This window comes from Lissotriton vulgaris, chromosome 9, assembly GCF_964263255.1.
Source record: "Lissotriton vulgaris chromosome 9, aLisVul1.2, whole genome shotgun sequence".
In the NCBI taxonomy this organism is placed as follows: Eukaryota; Metazoa; Chordata; class Amphibia; order Caudata; family Salamandridae; genus Lissotriton; species Lissotriton vulgaris.
In genome coordinates this window covers 245,486,973-245,510,534 of record NC_141697.1, presented here as the reverse complement: position 1 = coordinate 245,510,534, position 23,562 = coordinate 245,486,973, and the positions used below count along the sequence as shown (strand labels likewise).

At 42.5% G+C, this 23,562-nt stretch overlaps 1 protein-coding gene across 4 annotated transcripts in view; it reads right to left on the bottom strand.

The window, feature by feature from the left end:
• DDHD1 (DDHD domain containing 1) overlaps positions 1–23,562 on the bottom strand; it is a 463,741-nt gene that overhangs the window by 391,916 nt on the left and 48,263 nt on the right. For all 4 annotated transcript variants that reach the window (XM_086937428.1, XM_086937430.1, XM_086937432.1 and 1 more), the window contains exon 2: positions 13,489–13,662. In XM_086937428.1, coding sequence (XP_086793554.1) covers positions 13,489–13,662 — 174 coding nt within the window. The remainder of the gene's footprint in view (positions 1–13,488; positions 13,663–23,562) is intronic.

Here is a 23,562-nt window from a genome sequence, read left to right as displayed (position 1 = left end):
CATTAGACAAAACACAAGAATGCTATGATATTAACGACCGTACACTCTGCCACCCCAGTTCAGTTCAGTGGGCTAAAGAACGGTGCTGGATTAAACCCAGATCTTTTGACTGGGTGCGAGTGTTTGATTGATTCAGATGCTCCGTCCATCACCACCCCCTTTTGTACCGCTTTTGGCAGCCATAAGTGTGGCAGGGTATGCTCAGACGTGAGTCCCTTGCTCACTTTGCCACTGGATTCAAGCAAGCCAGGCTGAAGACGACTGGAATGCCAGAAACCGGTCCTCGGAAGCTTGTTTCCGGTCCAGAGAAGACATGGCTTGGCAGTTCGGGCTGGACTGTTCCAATGAAGCACAGGGTCAGACTGATTTGCATATAGCCATGTCTGAACTGGGGTGACAGAGTGGGCTAAAGAACGGTGATGGATTAAACCCAGATCTTTTGACTGGGTGTGAGTGTTTGATTCAGATGCTCCGTCCATCACCACCCCCTTTTGTATGATATTAACGACAGCACAAGGTTTACCACCATTAACTACCAAACAACATACTGTATTTATGAAATAGGCTGTGATTGCCAGAAACACACACAGGGCCGAGTATTCTGCATTTAAAGGGATGCGGAAAGATCATATAAGCACTCTTAAGAATTCAGAAATAAGGTACAGAAGAGCCATCATTTGTGTACAAAAAGTAATATTGTAAGGATTTAGACACGTAAATCAAATAGGACCGAAGTGAACTAGAATACTTAATGAGGGCAAAAGGAAGATAATAGATCTATAAATTAAATACTCTCCAAAACAGATTAAAGCAGGTAAATTAAATCTAGGATTTTGAAATAAAAATAGGTGACAAAATTTTAATCTCAAAAGCATTTGCCTCTATGGTCTATTTATAAAAGTTACATACTGTTACATCCAGCAGAACCTTCGCATAAGGACGTGTAGTATTAACTGTTTATTCAAAAACATGCAAAATCCAGAGCCAACAACTGAGCTGAACCTTATGATTTTCCTACAATCTATTTGGGCGAGGCTCAGACGTCGCCCAGGGAAGCCTACTAAACCCAGACATTTCTGAAACTAGACACCTACGGAAATCCAGTTATGTCATTTGTAAGGATCCCACTTACTCAGGATTCCTTGAAAACCTCTAACTTTGCCTAATATCACGCATTTCTCTCACATTTTTGGTAAGGAATATTACAGAATCTGAAGGGATCCTCATAAATCCTACCGTCCACTTATTTATTTATATATAGATCCATACATATATAAATATATATCTATACACAAGTTCAATAAAATCTTTATTCCATCATGTACTGATCACAAAAGGACATAAGAAAAATTTCCAAATTCATTATCAGTTACAAAAGAAAGTGACATGTACAGTCATTTGCGATACAAAATGTTTTCTAAAATCACAATAACAAAGCTTACATCGCATACGATTTTCTAATTTTCATAGCAGCTACAATATAACTAAGCGTTGCATGGCAGATTTCTGGGGTGGCCGTCAATTGTAAAGATCTTATACTCTCTTTTTAAGATGTATAGTGACTGTGCAAAAGAATGGAGCACAAAAACCTAGCTCTTGTCAAGTGTGCAGTGGACTGAGTGGAACTGGGGTCACATGGACACTTCATGCCCATGTCAACCCAGGAACCGGTCAAAGGGAAGGCAACTAAATGATGAATTAGACTTCGTCTTAGCCGTGTCAAATAAAATCTATGCTGCAGTTTGCTTCTCAAAGATAAGTAGGAATCAGTTCCAGGAACAGTAAAATTTGCCATATAATTAAATATAGCACTGGAGGTAAGAGATTTTACAATTCTAATTTCTTCTCTATAGGAAGCAAAAACCCATTTGACCCTTTTTTTAGTCTGAGGGCATATGCCTTCATGGGAATTTAAGAGTACACTCATTTCAAGATTGTGAAAACCCTTCTTTACATAGGTCAACCATGGAATTGGATTCATGTTTGTCAAGGTTCAGACAGTCACTCAAAACTTCCCTAGAGAAAGCGGTCCAATAAGTGCCCCATAATTTAACCCATAAAAACAAAGCGGTTATACCAAATATATCTTCCAAAAACCTATCCCTAATTCTGCATGAGTGATTACATTTGGGGTAGTTTTAGGTAATGCTAAAAGTCTACATAAAAACTTATTTTCTACTATCTAACTTTCTTGCAACAGAATAAGCCCACATCCCTGGCCCATAGGAGCCAAGAGATAAACACTTGCTTTTATACAGCTGTATCATCTCTGATCGGTTTTTGCATCCGTTTTTTTTAGCAAACCTCAAGATCGCTTCACCAGGTGCCTTCATCTTTTGTGATCTTTGACTAATCAAACAATCCCAGGACCTGTTGGTATCAATCAGGAGGCCTAAATAATTAAAAGTGGATACCTTTTCTATTGGGGTTCCTCCAATACTAAACTACTTAGTGTTCCTATTTGTGGGGCCACAGGTCACATTATAAAAGATTTCTGATGATTTACCTTAAGATTTAAGTTATTCATTAAATCGTTAAAACCCTTTATTAAGCTTTGTAGTTCATTTGCGGTTAGCCCCAGCAGACTTGCATCATCTGCAAACAAAAGAACTGTCACTGCATAAGAGCCTATTCACGGAGTGTCTGGACCATAAGCCCCTAAAAAGGTATCAAGGGAATTAATAAAAACAAAAACAGAGCCATGATCCATCCCTGCCTCTCTCCTCTGTTCAGCATTATAGGTTTTGTATTATCCCCATTCAATGTGTAGCGTACCTTGATAGATGTATCGCAGTGCATACTCTTAATCATATCGAGCAAAGAGGACTCCACGACCGCATGTTCCATCAAAATCCACAATTTCTCCCTGTCCACTACAACAAAACCACAGGAGAGCTCCACGAATGCCATATGAAAGGCACCTCTGCTGGCTTTGACATACTTTCCCCTAATGAGGTTCAAGTTTAGAGCTTACTCTATAGTCCCTAACCTGGGGAGGAAGCCAAGTTGCAGAGGTGAGGAAGAGAAGATGGAGTCTGCCCAGTCTTTCACTTTTTCGAAGACAACCTGCCACAGGATCTTGGCTGAACTGTCTATTAAAGATACTGGGCGGTAGCAGGCGGGCACATTCCTGTCACCCTTTTTTAAAATTGGGATGATTATAGCACACTCCAGGACTCAAATTACCCCTCACTGCGGTCCTCAAGACATTCGTCAAAAGGGGTGCCCAGAAATCAATATTATGCTTAAAAAGATCAATTGGGACCCTATCGGGACCTGGGGCCTTACCGCTCACTGCAGTCTGAATGGCTGCAGTGACCAAGGTAAGATTTAAAAGATCAGCCAGCCATTCCTCCTTTATTAGCCAAGGATCAGACCATGTCACCTTATCTTAGGCAGATTTCTCTTGATCTGAATTGAAGACGGCTGAGAAATGGTAGAACCAGTCATGTTCCAGCATGTGGCTCTCCATGCTATTAAGTGGATTATCCGTATAAAAGGTCGATTTACAACCTCACAGAATAGTCTATTATTTCTCAGGTTGGTTGCCATTTCTAGGTCATCCCAGGCCTTGCTTCTAATCCCCTCGTCTCCTTTTTTCTAGTGTTCTCCTATAATTTTTCCTAGCTGCCCTGATGTCCTCTAAATTGCGGGGAATTTATTAGTAGATTGTTTCAGAGTTTTTAGAGCGCCTGTACAGCTAGGACTGAACCAGGCGATAACCAGGCGTTCCATCGCCGACTTGGTTATAAACAGTTATATACAGTACAGATGACACAAAAGTTTTGTAAAGCCCTCCAAAATCTTTGGTGAGGCCATGTCCTGGGAAAGACAACTAGTAAATATCAGTGTTGGCCTTACTAATTACATTATTAAAAATCTGATTCGGACCCCTTTGTTTGTTGTATAATAAGCATGAATCTTTGATTGCTAATTTCCCTTTAGTAAGACTTAACTCAAAAAACAAAGAAATGGGGTTGTGACCCCCACCCTCCCCCGATCGTGTTTGAATTAATAATCGAGGGGTCTCCCTGGACACACTGTAGTGCGTCTGTACCCCCATCCCTGATAAATGCTGGATTGGAAACTATAACTGGGATACTCCTGCATGCCGCTGCAAGTACATTGATCATAGGCAGGGAATCCAAAGCGGTGCACTGCAGGGAGTTAGATATGGATTCTCCTGCTCATCCAGCCGATCGCTGGGGTTGGCCAAATTGGTGGACTCTCTGGGCTTGGAAGATGTATGGCATGATGGCATCCCAATGAGAAGCAATACACACATTACTCTGTGCAATATAAATGCCACTCGCGTCTGGAATTTTATTTTTGTCCCGGTGGTACAACTAAACTCTACAAACAAGGCTTATATCCTTCAGAGAGATCTGTCAGACCACACTTCTGTGGAGTACCGGCTGTCAGGCCGCAAGGTGTTTGTACGCCTCAAAGCCTGGTGTTGAAAGATGAGACGATTGCTAACTTTCTGAGTGATATCATCAGTGAATTAAACAAACCATCAGTTAACTTCTTGGGAACATTATGAAGGCTTTCAAGGCAGTGCTCCTATAGCAAGTTTTGTCTTGCCTTAAAGGAAAAACACGGGACAGAGAAAGAGGGACAACAGAGGTTTGGGCTGGCGGTTTGAGACTCCTTGCACTGTTGTATCAATCACTTAAAAGTAAAGTGCTCAAAATGACAAATCTGGCTTGGACAATGTCTAGGTAAAAAGAGTATGAATTTGGTAACAAAATGAGTAAGCTTCTTCATTGGCTGTCCTTAAGGGAGGATGTTAGAAGTATGGTCCGTGAGCTACAGTCGGCGGCAGGCACAGTGGTCATTTTATCTGTGGATATAGTGATAGTATTCGCAAACTAACATGGGAGCTGTATTGGCGAGGTTCCTCTGACAGAATACAATAGACATCCTATAGTGACCAATTTAATCATAAAGGTCCTCTCAGGAAAACAGTGCAGAGAGCTGGACTCTCTCACTCTGGATGAGGTACCAATGGCCATTGTTAAGATGCTGCAAGCCAAAACCACCAGCCATAACGGGCTTCAAAAGACCACGTTAAGCGTTCTTTACAAGCCAGATAAACCATTAAATGAGTGTTTGTCCTATGTCCCATCTTACTACTTATCAAAATAAAGATACTGATTAAAATATTAGCTTCTAGACTAAACAGGGTACTACGGGCTCTTGTCTATGAAGAATTGCATGGTTTTATGCACTTGACACTCCCTGCGGTGGGTCTATGTGGCCTTGGCCAGAGCTTATGAATTAAAGCAGCTCTGAATTCAATTGATTATGAGAAAGTGTTTGACACGTTGCACTGGACCTTTCTGTTTCATGTTTTGGTGGGAATGAAGATAAGCCCACACTTCCCCACCTACCTTAGGGTCTTGTACGAAACCCCCCGAAGCGCAGGTCAAGGTGAATGGTAGGTTATCCCACCTTTTTCTATGGGGCAAGGTACCCGGCAGGGATGCCCTTATCTTCACTCCAATGGTGGATCCCTTAGCAGATCGGGTTTGTTGGAATGCCCAGTTAACGGGATTATGCTGGCCTAATAGTTAAGTGGATGGGATAGCGTTATACACGTATAGATTGTTTTCCTCCAACATATGCATACCTCCATACTAAGACTAATTGAAATGCTGCATATATAAATATACACACACACATTTATAGACACAGTTAAATGGCCAGAGTCCATGTATATTTTGTTAGGGAGGAGGAAATGACAATAGAGGGGATGGAGATGAACATATAGCTCAAACCTTTTCTCAGTGCAATGGAGACCTGCATTGTGAGCCAGAGAAAAGAAAGGAAACCATGCAAGTTCACCGAAAACCGCCCACCACCAGATAAAAGAAAAGAAACTTCGGAAATCCCCAAGAACGTCAGGGACAAGAGAAGCATACCAACTGAAGAGGTTCACAAATCCATTAACCAGTTTTAATCCAGGAAAGTCCAGTGCCCCAACTGGCTAGTGGGCAGATCGTCCTCTGTGGTAGGGATCCTAAATACGTTTCCGGCTGCTAGGGAGGTGGGTAGACTATCTGGGAATTTCAGCAGGGAAACTTCTGTGGTCATTCACAAGGAGGGCAAACCAAAAGGATGAATGCCTTTATAGATCGGCCAGTATCCCTACTTAATGTTGAGGTGTAGGTACTGGTCAAGATTCTTGAGAATATACTCTTCAAGATCATACCGACCAATACACAACCAGACAAAGCAAGGTTTATGCTAGAAAGATCACACTCCTGAAGACAAATATGTGAGAAGGCATGAGAATTCAAAACATCCCAGTCGAAGCTCCATGCTGACATGTTCATATAGTTGGGTATCTAAGTGACATGATCTTTAAGCAGAACCTAAGCCCAGAATTAATAAATTATAGCAGTGTATAGGGCAACCCGGTGTCCCTAGAAACCTGAGTAAATATATACTAAACAACAGTTCCCCTCAGGGGAAGCTAATGGCATATGCTTCCTAGGCAACTGTAATGAGATGGTCTAAAGCGAAATCAAAGGTTGTAAAAGACCAGATGTTTAATAGATAACCAGCCTCCAACAGCATGGAAATAATCTGGCGCACCAGACATTTTAAACTCTTTCTACAAAGCCTTACTGTTTTAACCCAGATCAGGCTTCTAAGATAGACTATACTAGATATGCAGTGTACAAAACACCAGTGGCAAACACATGGGAGTATATGTACATAACTATCGGCACCATTTCTGGACAGTACAATCTTTTACCAAAAACCAGGATTAGTTTCAGGCAGCTGCTGTTTTATTCTTTTTTTTATATGGATAAACTTGGTATATTTTGCACTTTAATACCGATTCCATTTTTGCTATAATTGCTCATTTGCCCCTGTACACACATTTTTACACAACAATGTATTCCCTTTAAAAAAGGTTTCTTTTTATATCGTTTTTATGAATGACCTTATAAGTATTTAGTTATGCAGCACAATATCCTTGGTGCAACAACATCATCTGTTGCATGGCTAAACACTTATAAGGTCCCAAAAGCACGGACACCTGGGCTATTACACAATATATGTCCTGATGAAAGCCCAGGACAATGTGGGTCAGTTGAAGGGGCTGAAACACATGTTGACGGCTTGAGTGAGGGTCATAGGACCATAATATCCTAGTGTACCTCCCGATGTATTTTTTCTTAACTCATACCCAATTTCACTACTACTAAAGGGATATCTTAGTGACAGAGGTATTGTTTATATGTAGCTCCCTGGTAGGATCTATCCAAGTGCTCTCGGAATGTCAGTAGAGCCCACTCTAGCTTTGAAGGGTTGTGTTTGGCCCTGATGATGAACCATACCACTACTAGAGTGGGTGAGGATCACAAAAAAAAAAAATTTCTTTAATGGATACATCTATGATGTGGTCCCTGTGACAAAGTCCAGGGGTTGTTTTTTAGCATAGAAATACTTTCGTTTTGAGTGTCAATTGTTCATGTACAACCTGACCAGCTTTTACCATTACACATTTGTCCACCAAAAAAGCTTTTATTTTACAAACATGCAAGTACGTTGAAATTTGTAAACTACAATATGATTGACTGAGAAGTGGGAGCAAAATATTAAATATCTGTAGATTATATTGTCGAGAAATGGGGAAATCCTCAAGTGATTTGCTGGATATTGGTCATATTTTCAGTGCTCATTTATTCCACATGATAGATAGATAGATATATATATATATATATATATATATATATATATATATATATATATATATATATATACTGTCAAATTCTTTACAGCAAGCTACAACATAAGACCAATAAGTAGTGGGAGGTCACATAAAAAACAGATGCACTAATAGAAAGGCTTGCAGCACAATACAAACAGTTCTGAAGACCACTGATCAATACGAGGGATTGCATCCAAAAAAGACAAAAAAATTACTAATTTTAGGATAAAAAAAAGCTATATATACGAAACAAAAGCAACTGTCCTAGACATTTAACTGTGCGTGTTATGTGCACTGCCTTTCTCGGTCACTTGGCGTGGAGGTGGGTTTGGGGGAGGGAGACCGTAAAGAAAGAAAATGGTTCTGACAGACACCAGGGTGTTCGAAGAATAATGGAGTGTTGTCAAATCTGTGCCATATAAAAGATGCAACCCCATTTTCAGAAACAGACAGGTTACGGACCCTTCCGATGAAGAGGAGCAAAACGGTAAGTACAAAGATCAAAAGGTAGGAGGGTGCCAGGGCCCAGTGCAGTCTTACAACACAAAATCACCTCCACAATAAAAGAGGTAATTGGCAATAAACGAAAGCACCATCGGTAGGCATCTGCTTGGAAATCACATCCGGTGCACAAAATTTCTAAGAAGTACAAGAGATCAGCAACATCCAACCACTCCAAAATAGTTAAAGATGACCCGTGGTGTTATAAACATGAACTAACACAGTTCAGGTGGACCTAGTTTACAATTTATTGTGTACCAAACCATTTCTTTTTATAGGACTAAAGCCGGTGTAAACCCAATCAAAAAGTAAATCAATGTGTACTTCCAGTCAGAGGTGTGAGCTTTCTAGATTACTTGCTAACACAAATCAGGCCTTATAACGTACCTAATGAGAGGCACTGAAAGGTGGTGACAAAGCCTTGTGGAAGAAGAACTTCGAATTCAGAATAAATATTTGTAGTACTTGTTCAAAAACACAGCGCGGCCGCGAAAGTTTAAGTGATCGTGATCGCCATGCACTTAATGACCCTTGACGGAGGAAAGAGATGGCGGGTGCACGCGCGTGTAACTACAAGCTTGTGGCCAGCAAACGCCTGTGGTAGCAATTTCAAAACCCACTTACTAAATGTCTCGCAGAGCAGCGCATGCGCTGGCTCAGGAGAGATCTAAAAATGTTTAACTTAAGCTGCACTTAAGGTATGGCAAATAGCTATAGCAGTCTTCATCAGGACAGAACTGGTAGACACCTCTCGAGAAAGGTCAAATCTATGTGGAACAATATCTTGGTATCTAAAAAATACACCATCGGATCCCCCGACGGGTAACCAATAAAAGACTGCTATGCCTTTGTATATCCATTTACAACAAGGGGTGGTGAGGGACAGAGTCTCTGAATTAAGCAGAAAGCTCTCACCCAGTCAAGAGATCAGGGCTAGATCCAACACCGTTTTTTAACTCACTGCACCATCCCAGTTTCAGAACCTGGCTGTATGCAAATTAGTCTGTTCCTGTCCCAGTGCATGATGGGAACAGGGCAAACCAAACTACAAAATCCAATTCTTACACTGGGAAGGAAACAAGCTCCCGGGGACCGGTTTCTGGCATTACAGCCGTCTTCGGCCCGGTTTGCTTGAATCCTGATGGTGCAATGAGCAAGGGTCTCACATCTGAGAATACCCTTCCACGCTTAGGGTGGACAAAAATATTTACAACAAGGGGTGGTGAGGGACAGAGTCTCTGAATTAAGCAGAAAGCTCTCACCCAGTCAAGAGATCAGGCCTAGATCCAACACCGTTTTTTAGCTCACTGCACCATCCCAGTTTCAGAACCTGGCTGTATGCAAATTAGTCTGTTCCTGTCCCAGTGCATGATGGGAACAGGGCAAACCAAACTACAAAAGCCAATTCTTACACTGGGAAGGAAACAAGCTCCCGGGGACCGGTTTCTGGCATTACAGCCGTCTTCGGCCCGGTTTGCTTGAATCCTGATGGTGCAATGAGCAAGGGTCTCACATCTGAGAATACCCTTCCACGCTTAGGGTGGACAAAAATATTTACAACAAGGGGTGGTGAGGGACAGAGTCTCTGAATTAAGCAGAAAGCTCTCAACCAAACCGGGGCCGAAGAAGGCTGAAATGCCAGAAACCGGTCCCCGGTAGCTTGTCTCCTTTCTGGTGAAGAATTGGCTTGGTAGTTTAGTCTGCCCTGTTCCCAAGATGCACTGGGCCAGGGACAGACTGATTTGCATATAGCCAGGTTCTGAGCTGGGATGGTGCAGTGAGATAAATAACGGCGATGGATCAAGCCCTGATCTTTGGACTGGGTAAGAGTGGTCTGCTTAATTCAGACACTCTGTTCATCACCACCCCTTTTCTGGATGCCTTTGTATATCAGCACAGCAGCCCATTGACGCAGAACGCGAACACCCGGTTGAGAAGTGTCTACCAGTTAGGTCCTGATGAAGACTTCAATATAAATATATTCATAAAGGTCTAAAGGTTGACGTATACATGTTGCCTTTAATGAATGTTTGCTAAGGATGGAACCTATATGGACACTTTGAGCCTAGGTTCCCTCCTACTAAAATGTATGATGCTTAAGTAAGCACTGCGCTGTTCACTTGGAGCACTTACTATTTGTATGGTTTTCTGTACTTGTTTGTAAGGTACTATCAATGTATAAGTATACTCAAGGCCTGCATGTGCATATATGGTTATCTATTAAACTGCTGGTCTTTCACAAACTTTGGTTTTGCTCTAGACCATCTCATTACAATTGCCTAGGAAGCATAGGCTATTAAGCTTCCCCTGAGGGAACTACTGTTTAGTTCAGTACAGAATTTAGAAACGTCGAAGAAGAGTTAGTCACAGGCGCAAGTTGTCTTTGTTAATGTTCTGGAGGGCTGTCCTATTCAAAATTACCTCTCTCAACACTCCATATTACACAGTGGAAGCTTTCCTCTTGTAACGAGAAAGCAAATTCACTGGGTTTTTGCAGGACGGAGAAAACCTGTATAAAATTTCTGAACTATAGATATATATATATAAATAGGTGGAGGAGGCAAACCTTACCAAATGCCAGGAACTACAATTGACCCTTACAAACGGTAGTGATCAACTACTAGTCCTTCAGACCACAAGATGAACTAGCAGATAAGATAGGCAAGTGATGGAGTAACAACACAGCTGCACGACTTGTACAAAGGGGCTGGGTTGGGATCTCAACCTGAGGCCACAAAAGGGGGCATCAAGGTGTGGCAAATGGCTATAGCAGCCCAGGGGATGGAAAGATTTAGTACCTGAGAAGATCCCACTGATGAAGAGAGGGGTGGGGGCGGGGATGTGGCGCTCCTAAAGGGCTTTAAAGATTGGGACCATGTAAGCTTTCAAAGGTGAGAGATATTCTAGGAGCAGAAGAAGAAATACGTTACTTACCTGTAACTGCAGTTATCCAGTATTGGCGTCTTTCATAGATTCACATACCTGAATCATTCGGGGAATGATTCAGGCATGTGAATCTATGAAAGACACCCATAATACTGGATAACTAATGCTCTACACCCACTTACAGAAAGAATATTAACTACATCACACTCATAGCTTAGGTTCCTGCCACTTAGGTATGTGCTGGGTATGTTAGAAACTAACCAGCATACCAGATGCACCCCGATTGAGATTAAGGTCCTTAAGGAAACACCACCGAGGGGATAGGTATCCTCATCGTACAAACAATAACAAAGTGTTCTGCAGCCTTAGAGGGAAATTAGTAGATCTGTAGGGCATGAACATAGGCTGGGAGGATGCCTAGCACCATCCCAGAGAAGTGGCAATAAAATCTAACTTTAGTATGATACAGCTAAAATTCCTGCATAAGGCGTACTAACACAGGACTAGATTGTTCAGAATGGAGTTATTGCAGACAGAAGTTTGCTTAAATGCAAGATGGAGTGTTTCTGCACTATGTTTGGAGTTGCAAGATGATAAAAGCATTCTGAGGTTTGGAAGCATGGGAGAAATTAGTGGAAGACCTAGGGGCGAAGTAGAGACCAATACTAGGGATCCAGGAAAAGAGACTGTGGTATTTATGCATAAGGATTTATGGTGTGAAAAGAGACAATGATATGAGAAAGTGGGGCAACCTTAACAAGGCCCAATATAGTCACTATCCCTCTGCCTCTGTAGACTCTGGTGTGCGAACTGAAACCCAGGGGCCTCGTCTCATGCTTCCCAGGGGACCACCTGGACACACTGCACACTTGGTTCTTTGACGGGGGCACCTTCACAGTGACCCCCAACGGAGTCACAGGTGAGGACCCCATGCCCAATCATTGAAAATTTGAAATTATTTGCAGAAACATGTGAAAGCTTTCCTTGAGACCGGTTTATCAACCTTGCTTACAAAAACCGGGCCTAAGATACTTTTAATGTTAATATTTCCAAAACCATGTAAGAGTTTACGCGCGATCCAGCTATGTGGGACAAACACTTTCAAGTCTAGCTCTGCGTTAGCACAGGACCCGGAAGCGATCAGAAATGAACTCCGGAGTGTTTACAAGTGATTTCTGCAGAGATACCTTATTTTACACTTCATTAGACCGCCTCCCCTCGACACATACCACCGACATGTATTGAGAACAGGGACATAAAAAAGAAGTTTGCAAAATATATTCTGTAAATGCATTTATATAGCGCTCAAGACCCTCACGAGACACTGATGCTTTTTGCAGCCTTTCATCGTTTGCGTTCTGCACATCAACTCTATGCTGCTATTTTTTATGTATAGGGGGTTGTGCGTTGCACGAATATGTGTTATTGAATAAAGGCAGATCAGATAGAGTTCAGATGTGAAATTCTGCTGCCTCGGAGTTCCTTGTGTCGATCACACCCCCTCCTCAAAGCCTATTTCATGAGGTGTTGTCTCCCTGCTCAAGTTTAACCCTTTGTGGGCAATTTGCACCCATTTGAGTGGTGGTCTAGTTAATTTCCCCTTCTTTGAAAACACTTACAAAACATCCCGGTCTACTTAGTTAACAGTCATGCCACTGGGCTTTGTTTCACTCCCCAACTCTCTTTTGAGGATCAATGATCAGTCCAAAGTACACTTCTATAATATTCGTGTACTTAACCTGTGCCTGTTTCTTGAAGAAGAACATGCACCCAAAACCTTTATCCCTAAAGACTTTCAGGATACAGATCCTAGAGTACATAGGAATGGCATGACAAGTCAACCTTAGTTCCTCGCTCACAGACCACAGAGAAATGAGAAACAGCAAGTACAACTTAACTGTATTTATTTGGTATTTTTTAAACAGAAGCATCAGCACCATTTGAAAATACTTAACACAAGATTTTTTAATTATTGTGCTAACATCCAGGCAGGACGTCAGACACTAAAGAATAAAACGGCACAGACTACAAAATAAGCTCCCAACGAAAGGAGGCACATAACAAATAATATATAATTAAATGTCCTGTCAAAATGGAAGCATGCTTCACAAGGAAACAAGGAAACAATGCACCAAGAAAATAAAATGCCAAGAAAACCTGCTTCCGATTTAAAGAAAATCCTAGTACAACTTCTCGAGGGCTCCTGGTCCATAAAAGGTCTATCACATGGGAAAAGATACTCTTTGGAACTAGAAAACACTCTTGGATGTGGGGGGGGAAAAACACTGAAGTGTGTGTGTCAAATATACAAGCAATATGATAGGGCCTTAATATTGTATAAATATTCACAAAAATGTCTGTTGAAATTAACTTACCATCCTTGTGGTCCAGTGGTTTGGCTATTTCCAGGTCAAAGGTGTCCTGCATTTGCTGACCTCGAAAAGAATTGAGATGTTCTTGCTCTATTAGATTGCTTTCATCCTCTTCTAGTGGCTGCCACGTCCCATCCACAAACCACTGCCCACGCATTACGGGGATTTTATCAGCTTCTACAATACAAAATATGAAAAGACAATAATCGTTCAGCCACCACTAAAATAATGTTAGAGTTAACATCTTCAAAATACTTTTGCAAGCAAGAATAGCAATATTCGTACTAAATAAACAAAAGTAAGCTTTAACCCCTTAACTGTTTGCCCTTCCACACCCATCTCCCCTCCAGTCGTAAGCCCTTTTATGGCTATTTTGGGTAGTTGGTGCTTTGGGATGTATAACCCATTGTCCACATATGGTATCCATGCCAAAATTGTGTCTTCTTTCCCCCCCCCCCCTCCCATCCCCTCCTCCCCCACCACACCTCCCTCCCAACATCCTGGAGATTCTAAAGGTTCCCAGGGTCGTATGTAGATCGCCTAAGGATTTACCAAAGAAACTAGCTGTTTGAAATAAAGAAATATAGAAAAGGAGTAGGGAAATAAGGGGAATAATTTCTGTCAACGTTTTCATCTGTACCTTTTTGTCACAATTGCCAATTTACAAAAGCAATATACTGTTACATTCATTAGACCCCTCTGGCTGTGGGGATATATAGGGTTTGTGGGGTCTTCAGGAATCCAAGGTAGCCAGAGCCAACAACTGAGCTGCACCATACAATGGTTTTTCATTGTGTTCCGCGTACAGACCAATTCGTGTGGTAAAATATGTAGGGTGAAAAATGGGTATCAAGGAAACCTATGTATTTTTGAAATTGTGGAGTTAAGAAGCAGTGGTTATTTGTGCAACTCTGAATTTGCGGGGACCCGCTGGAACCCTTGACCCCACCAGGTAGGTTGCTCACCCTCCGCACAGCTCCGCCTATGCTTTATTAGTGAACGCGGTAGGAGAACCGGGAGATCCGCCGGAGCACACCAGGGATTTAACCCCTCAAAACTTATCAACCGGACTAAAATGTTGAAACATAATATGTACAAAATGAAGAATTTGACAGAACAGATAATTTTGTAAATAGCCTTGAAAAAGCCCTGGCGCAATTCGCCACAGGGGCGAAACACGTGTCGGCTGTTCACGCTTTTATCCACACTAATAAAGCAACGTTTCTATAAAACAAGGACTCCTTCTATTGCATTCAAACAACACAGGATTGAACCTAAGGACACTACGATGTAATGCCTAACACACTCATCATCCTTTTCAAATATTTTATTGCCCGGAAAACTCAATAGCTCCAGAGTTTTCTTGAGTGTGTTATCACTTCCAAAATTTGGTGAAAACTGATGTGGACTTGGACTCCCTTGTGGACCACGCCTCTCCTGTAGAACAGCTCCGCCTATGTCTCCCTGCCCCAGCTGCCGCTGCTGAGGAAGTTCAAAGACCTCCTCCACCCGCAGGCTACCACCTGCGCCTCATCCCTGGTGGCCAGTGGTAGGCAGTAGGTAGGTTTGTTCATCCTCCGCTTTATTGCTTTTATTGTATTGCCTGTATTTTCATTGTTGTGTCTGTGACTGCTGTGGTCTGTCTTCACCCGCTGCCTGTAGGTGGTCTGTGCCCCTTTTTCTTCCCTCTGTTCCTCTAGCTGTCCCTGTGCTCTCTCTGCCCGTTCTTTCCTTCTGTACCCCTCGCTGCCCCCAGTGTATCTGCCCGGTTTTCGCTTCTTTTCCCCTCGCTGCCCCTGTGCCTCTCTGCCCGTTCTGCCTTCTGTTCTTAGCTGCCCCTGTATTTCTGTATTCTTGCCTTCTGTGCCACTCGTTTTTTTGAGCCCCTCCCACTGAGCCTACGACAGACCCAACTTGCTGGCCTTCAGGAGGATACTCAAGACTTGGCTGTTCGATCTGTAGCACCCCCGCACCTTGAGACCCTCTCGGGTATGTAGTGCGCTTTACAAATGATTGATTGATTGATTGAAAAATACCCTCTAAGTCATATTCAAAGTGACTTCTTACACACTCTTACATTTGGAAGGCATAAATGCAGCGAAATCCAATTGGCAATAACAAAAGTTCTACTTTTCTATGCCCCCACATGTCTTCCGATAAAAATGGTACCTCACTTGGGTGGGTCACCTAGCACCCAAGACGGGAAACGGGCCAAAACACAACATGAACATTATCCACTGACCCTTTTTTCCCTAATGTGTGTAGCTGTGGAATTTGGGCCCTTGCTCAGCTGTCACCTAGGGAAATATAGAAAACTTGCACATTTTTGCAAACTAGACACTTAGGGCAATGGAGGGTGGGGTGACTTGTGTGGCTATCACCATGTTTTTTCTAACAGCACCACTGCAAACCTCAAACTTTGAAAAAAAAACAGACACATTTTACTCACATTTCTGAGATGGAAATATGTAGGAAGCCACAAACTTCCTTACCAGCATTCCCCAAAGTCTTGCAATAACAATGGTACCTCACTTGTGTGCATAGGCCTTGTGACTGCAACAGGAAATGGATAAAAACACAACATCCACACCACACTATTGATGGTATCTTTTCCAATAACCCCCAACTTTCATTCACCAATATACTCAACTGAAATTGGTCCGATCATTCAGCAGTACTCTTCAAGCTTACCACGCCCAACCACTCTGGCATAAAACCCTCTAAAAAATATCTTGAAAATAGATCCTGGAAAGCACAGCAGTTGAGGATCTACACAATCTCCTAACCTAAACGGATACCCCGCCTCCTACTGACATGGACAATGCAACTAAACCTTACACAAAGTGGCTAGAAGAGGCAAGGAATAAGCTAGCCCCCAAACAAATGGTACGCCTCCACAGGCAATGACCTTCGGCATCTTGGTATTTGCAGGAGCTCAAGGACCAAAAAAGTAATTGTACACACCGAGTAAGAAGTTGGAGAAAGGGATACAAAGACGAAGACAAAAAAAAGAATACAAATCGAGCCTGGCCCAGTAAAAACAGCTGCTTCAGAGCACCAAACAAAAGTATTTCACTGATAAAATTCACAAGGCCAAAAACTCGCCAAAAGTACTGTTCAAAACAGTTAATTCCCTTGCCCACCCTAGCACTCCATCTATCTCAGCAAGTCAAGAATTATGCAATAATATAGCCAAATTCTATTTCGACAAAGTTAACGTCATTTTATTTTTTAACATTCTCAGACTTATCTAATAGAAGGGCATCCGACTCTTCCATTTGCCCAATGAAAGACATAAAAGATAACTTCGAACTCAACAGCTTCAGCCCTCTCACAGAAGGGGATACCTCTAATCTCCTTGTTAAAACAAAATCAGGATTCCTGTACGACCCATGCCCGATAGAGACATTAAAATCAGCGGGAAAGATAGTGGTGGGCAAACTCACACCTATCTTCAACCTAATGTACAAAGAGGGATACTTCCAGAGAGACTGGCAACAGGCTTCCCTTCTGCCATTATTAAAGAAACCCTACCTAGATGCCAAACATCCGAACAACTTCAGGCCCATTTCCAGACTACTCCTTCCTGCAAAAATAATAGAGAGAAATATGAACATCCAACTCAGCCAAGGAGGCAGGGCCGCCCTGATCATGCTGGACCTTTCGGCGGCGGTTGATACGGTCCACCATGCTTTGTTGGTGGACTGCTTAGAAGAGATAGGAGTTAAGGGCACAACCCAAAAAAACTCCTGGAATCCTTTCTCTCAGAAAGAACCTAAACTGTAAAATTGGACAAATTTGAGGCAGATGGATGGCACAGAACTTTCTTAAGTTAAACTCCAGTAAGACTTAGGTTGTGCTCTTTGGCAACAACCCTACTTTTTGGACTCCAAACTGTTGGCCAAACTCACTAAGACCACTTCCAGACCCGACCAGCAAGGTGAAGAACGTAGGAATCTCGATGGATGTCACACTTAGTTGCAAGGACCAGGTGAATTCAGTGGCATGCTCCTCTGCGTTCACCCTCAGATCCAGTAAAAAAATAATGCCCATACTTCCTAAAGACGCACAACAAACTGTGGTCACTGCATTAGTAATGTCCAGACTAGACTATTCCAACAGTCTTGATCTCAAGCTACAAGAAGGATCAATGAACAAACTACAAATTCTGCAGAACACAGCCGCCAGACTCCTTACAGGAACTCCTAAATATGCATCTATCACAGAATCAATCAAAAAACTTCACTGGCTGCCAGTCAGGAAGAGTACCCAGCTCAAGGCCATGTGTTTGGTCTTCAAGGCGCTGCAGGGAACTGGACCTGAATTTCTAAAACAACACTTCAGTTGGTACTCGCCAAAGAGCACTCCGATCATCTGATGCCAAATTAGTGATAATGCCCCGGACGAAAAAAGCTAACTGGGGCAGCAGAGGTGTTATTGCCAACGCAGCTAGGGCTTGGAACACCCTCCCACCTTATCTGAGACACGTGACCAACTTGATGGCCTTTAGGAAGGCCTTAAAAACTTGGCTGTTTACAAATCAGGTCGCATAACACACAATTTGTTTTTCTCCAGTAGCTTTTTCACTACAGCGCCAGGACACCTTCGAGTAACAGTAGCGCTTTAAAAATGCAATTAATATTAAAATATTTCCACCCACAATTGACTGTTTTTTTTTTTGCAAAGGTGGTAGTTGGGTTTGGGCCCTAACTCACCCGGGCACCTATAGGAAACCTTGCAAACCTGCATTTTTATTTTTAAACTACACAACCTGTGTAGTTCAGGGCTACGTGCCTCGTGTGGCTCTCACTAGGTAATTGTACCCAGAAGGCCTTGCAACCATCACACTGTGGTAAAAAAAAAAGAAAACATTTCCCTTACATTTCTGTGATGGAAACTACCGGAATCCGCAGCAAGCCAAAATATTCCTATCACCCAGTCATACATCAAAGCAATGCCGTTTGAACTCTGAGGAACTGTGTCTAGTGGTGTGAATCCTTGCTTGGGTCTTGTCCTCCGAGGGTGATCCCCAAGCAGGGAAATATAATCTCCCCTTTCCAATAATACCTCCCCCCCTTCTATATCAGTGCTTGTGGGAGTGAGATATGCCCCAGAGCATTGATGGTGAAATGAGCCCAAGTTTAATTTCCTTTGTAATGGTGTCAGTGAATCCATGCTATTCCCCACCAGCCCAATGTGAAAAACATTAAGGGAATTCCTTTGGTATCAGCACCAAACAGATTCCCTCCCCCACTGGCTTGACCCATACTCCCTTTCACCAGTGCCTAGGTGTGAGCATTCTTCATGAGGATGCCACATTAAAAGTGCCCTTCCAGCCACCCAGATTACACTCGCGGCTTGGGATAGAGCCATGAAAGCTATTGGCTGGCATGGCAGGCCAACGAAGGAAACATAATTGTGGGAAGACCACTGGCTTCCAGAGATCAGAAATTTTTAAGGATTTGAGGCCTGGGACAGGATTGAGAACTCCAAGGTTGGAGACATCATTGAGGGAGGTGATATTAGGCCATTCTTATCCCTTAAACAGGAATATGGGATGAACGCAACTTAGTTCTTCAAATAGGCACAAATAAGGCACGCATGCAGAGCTGAGGGGCTTCCTGGTGAAGGTATACGGAAATATAGCTATATGTCCACCATTTTGAACAGACACACAATGTCAATTACCAACCCCTACGCCAACAACATAAAAAAATGGCGTAGATACATAGACAACATTTTAGTTATCTGGCAGGGCTCCTAGGACACCCGGACCACATTTCTCATTTGGCTCGTGACCCGTACCTCAGGTTCACCAGTACCTCAAGCTCCACTGAACTAGCTTTCCTGGATCTCAACATCATGGTCAAACAAGGCTCCCTCACTACCACAACCTACTACAAACCGACTGCAAGGAACTCCCTCTTATGGTTTGACAGCTTCCACCCCAGACCACGGAGAGAAAACCTCCCGTACGGCCAGTTCCTACGAATACGCAGGAACTGAAGCCAACTGGCAGATTACAAAAGACAGTCGACCACCCTAGCAGACAAACTATTGGAACGCGGCTACCCCAGAGCCATCATTTCAAAGACTAACAAAAGGGCTTGCAACCAAAACAGGGAAGCGCTCCTAGAAACAGTAGCTAAGGAACCTCAATCACCACCCATGACATGTGTGACGACCTACAATAGGGCTACCAATCAAGTCACAAATCATTCGCAAACACTGGAGAATAATAAATTCAGGAACCAGAAAATGGGATACTCCACGATTTGAGTATAAACGATCCAACAACCTAAAAGACCACCTAGTGTCAACACGCCCAAGACCTAGCACAAATCCAACGGACAACACCATTTTGAACACTTGGGGGCTCCCAAAAATAACTGGCCATTACCCCTGCAACGATTGCAGCATATGTCATCTCACCAAACACACCAAAACTCTGGACCTTGAACCAGGCAAAACCTGGACTCAACGCCAGCACACTAACTGTAACTCCAGTAATGTAGTGTACCTTCCGACATGCCAATGCAGCCTGCGCTACATTGGCATGACAACTCGAAAAGTCTGAACCAGAGTGGTGGACCTCAGGAGCACCATCAGATGCAGAAAGAATATCAGTAAACTCACTGACCACTTTTTACATCACCAACATACCCCCAATGACTTAACCTGGACTGTCATCGAACAATTTGATACCACTGGACGTGACAATGAGAAAATCCTCCTTGCCAAGGAGCAAAGATGGATCTACCGCCTGTCGCTCCAACGTGACGGGCTCAATGATTCTATACCATGGAACTCACTTAGACTTTGAGCAATTACGCCCCTTTCTCCCGATGTATACATCTCTAACTATAGCGCTCTCAATACACTGTGATTAACCTCTGCATTACCTCCCTGTAAATAGCCCCACACTATAAAACTGTAGTCCCGGGATTGAACCATAACTGTACTGCTAACACAAACTATAATGTTCTTAAAATAGTATACTTAATGTGTTCAACATATTCATTTTTCCACCTCATTTTTCGACCTCCTTAATCAGGTGTGAAATCGTCCCGCACTACAACCCAGTAGTCTCGGGACCGCCCCATACCAACGCCCATTGGAAATTCGCAGGCGCCTCGCGGTAACTGAACCAGGCGCACACCGCGCATGCATCCATCCAAAACACTTGCATTGTCAGGAGCGCAGGCGTAACCCGAACATTACACACCTATAGGTAGTCTGTCTTCAATGTTCTCTCGATACAGGTGATCGCAATTGAACCGGGTGTACTTAAAGACTCTGTAACCTCCATAACGGTTCCAGAGGCTGATGACGGCTCTACAGGTCCCCCGCGGGTCCTGACCAACAATATCGTGAGTAATATGGAACTGCTCAGCTTTCCTGGGTAAGCATTTTTCTCCTTACAGGTTGCTCACTATCAGTCGCCCATTTTTCCTCTAGGGTCATACCTCCTGCCGGATCACTCCTGGGGGCATTCGCGGCAAAATGCCAGCGTAAGAATCCTTTTCCATAACATGCTCCCAACACAGATTGTGTGTGATGCTCGTTCTCTAGCCTCACCACGCCTCAACATATATTCCGATAACTACCACTTTAACAGTACCACCAGTACGATTACACTTTTGCCGTATTTTACAGTCGTTCACGCAGCATTTAAAATTGGCAATTTCTCTTGATTACTGTGAATTTAAGCAAACATGCTAACTCTCCCCCTGTATGTTGTGTTTCGTCATACATGTTGTATGTCCAGGTATGCTTGGTGAGGGAATCCCCCTCGCACACTTAGCACCTTAGTGAGTGCTACACATAGTCTAATTCAGGGGTCTCCAACCAGTAGCTCGTGAGCTACTGTAGCTCTGGAGCTAACCGAGTAGCTCACCTGTGTGCAGCCCAGCTTATTAAATTAGAAAGATTTTGCTTGGTTGAATTTATATACATATAAAAAAAATTGAAATTATACTGCACTAATAATATTAGTAGCTGTTAATGGGTTTTATTGAACATAAGTAGTTCTCAATACAGAAAAGGTTGGAGACCCCTGCTCTAATTACACCCTCAATTAATTAAAATTGCACTTCCACTATATTACGATCCTGTGGAAAGCCAGTTTAATTTAAGGCACTGGCTGAAACATGTAGACCACACTTGGATGTAGGAGGTCTTAATTTATACCCTCAAGACATCCACCAGCCTTGTTTTTAAACTCTAACAGAGGCCCAGTTATTAAAAGTGTAAATTACCCTTGGGTACTGGGACCACTGTATAGCATTCATATTTTCACCTTTCACGCCACTGCACTGCACACTCCGTTATATACCTGCTCCGCTGTAATCAGGCATTGAAGCACACCTGGGACACACTCGGTGTCACTGGGTGGGCCCGATGATGAAGCATGCCACTGATCCAGCGCTCCTAATAGAAAAATGTCTCACCAACGCTACCTATCTCCACAAAACTCACCATTAATCATGAGTTAGTTGCCAAGGCCCATAAACTAACGAGACAATTTTTGAGCGACTGAATCAGGTGACCTAATTAATCAGAACTATTCACAAACTATTTACAAATTTATATACAACTGCAGTTTATCATTTCTTACCATGGTTTTAAAAACAAATGTCATTTAATTAAGTCACTTAAGGCGAATGGATCAACTAATGATAACTAGACCATGAATAAACAAGACCAGCTTGTCATTTCAAAATCTAATTTTATTAATTTTTATTCAAAGAAAAAGCATTTTTATTAATGAATCTTATTAGCAAAAAGAAAGCATCATTCAAGGAAATGACTTTAGACTGACATATTAAAGACTAATCAGCATGAAATTTTAAACAAATCTAAGTTTCCATTCCCTAAATTCTATCTCTGTCTAAAAACCCTCATCACCTAAAGAATCATAAAGACTGCTGTCCTTACATGCGCCAAAGAGTCCAACAGCACGTCACACCATCAGAAACAAGGAGAGAGATTCCCTCCTCCCCATGAGCCAGGTTTTATACCTTTCTAACTAGCTAAAGTACCTAAATTCTGCATTCTTTTCCATAAATCCACATTTGCCTTTGGCTGAGCCGTGTCAGTCCACCAACATGACGTGATCATCTCCAAACCGAGAACGGGCATTTCTTTAGCCCTATTGTCTTTTGCTCTCGAGCCATTTCGCTTCCTCAAAAATGTAGCTAAGTACGAGCTACAGTTCGTGACTTCCATGCCTTGGCAATCCTGCTGCTTCCTGTCCTTGGACAATCTCTCCATGAGCACATTATGCACAACTTATTCAACAGTATTTTCTGACAAAATTGTCAACGTGGTAAAACCTTCCACTTCTCGTGTGTGCAAGGCTCCTCTCTGGACAAGATTCGAAAACACCATCTTTTGTAGGCCTAAAGGCCTCTCATGGAAACTAATATATAAACAAACACAAAACAGTAATTAATTAGAGAATTGAGACCCATTCTGTTACCCACCCCCTTTGCTAATTATTATCCCTTTAATTTATGTTACCTAGCTAAGCACATATAGCAGCATTTATATTAACCTTCTTCTTTTAGGCCATCAGGATTCTCCTCGAGCTTTTGCCACAGAAAAGACATAACAGAACATAAGCTCACACAAATATGCACATGCTATTAATTAAACAGCCGCATTTAATACTGACAATAACAATAGAAAGGGTTAGTTTATTATTTTCACACACTTGCAATTGCAACATAAAGCATAAGAATTAGTCCCACATGTTTTTCTGTGTATATGCATTTTAAAACTAATGTTGGTTAATTAATTCAACACCATGCCAATTAATACAATTTCATTTATTATGGAAGTTTAACTTTGCGAGTTTGAACAAAATTTCATTCATCTGCTCGCTCCATTACCACCAACCAGGTTGGTGGGTGATGGCTTCATGATAAAACCTAATGGATTTTTCCTAACCATACAGTTCTGAGTCCTGTAAAATGTTCACACTAGGCTAGTCCTTTTTGATTACATATAAATCCCTGGGGATACGGAAGAGCTACCTAGTCCTATCTCTCTTGCTTGATACTCGGCATCCTGAGA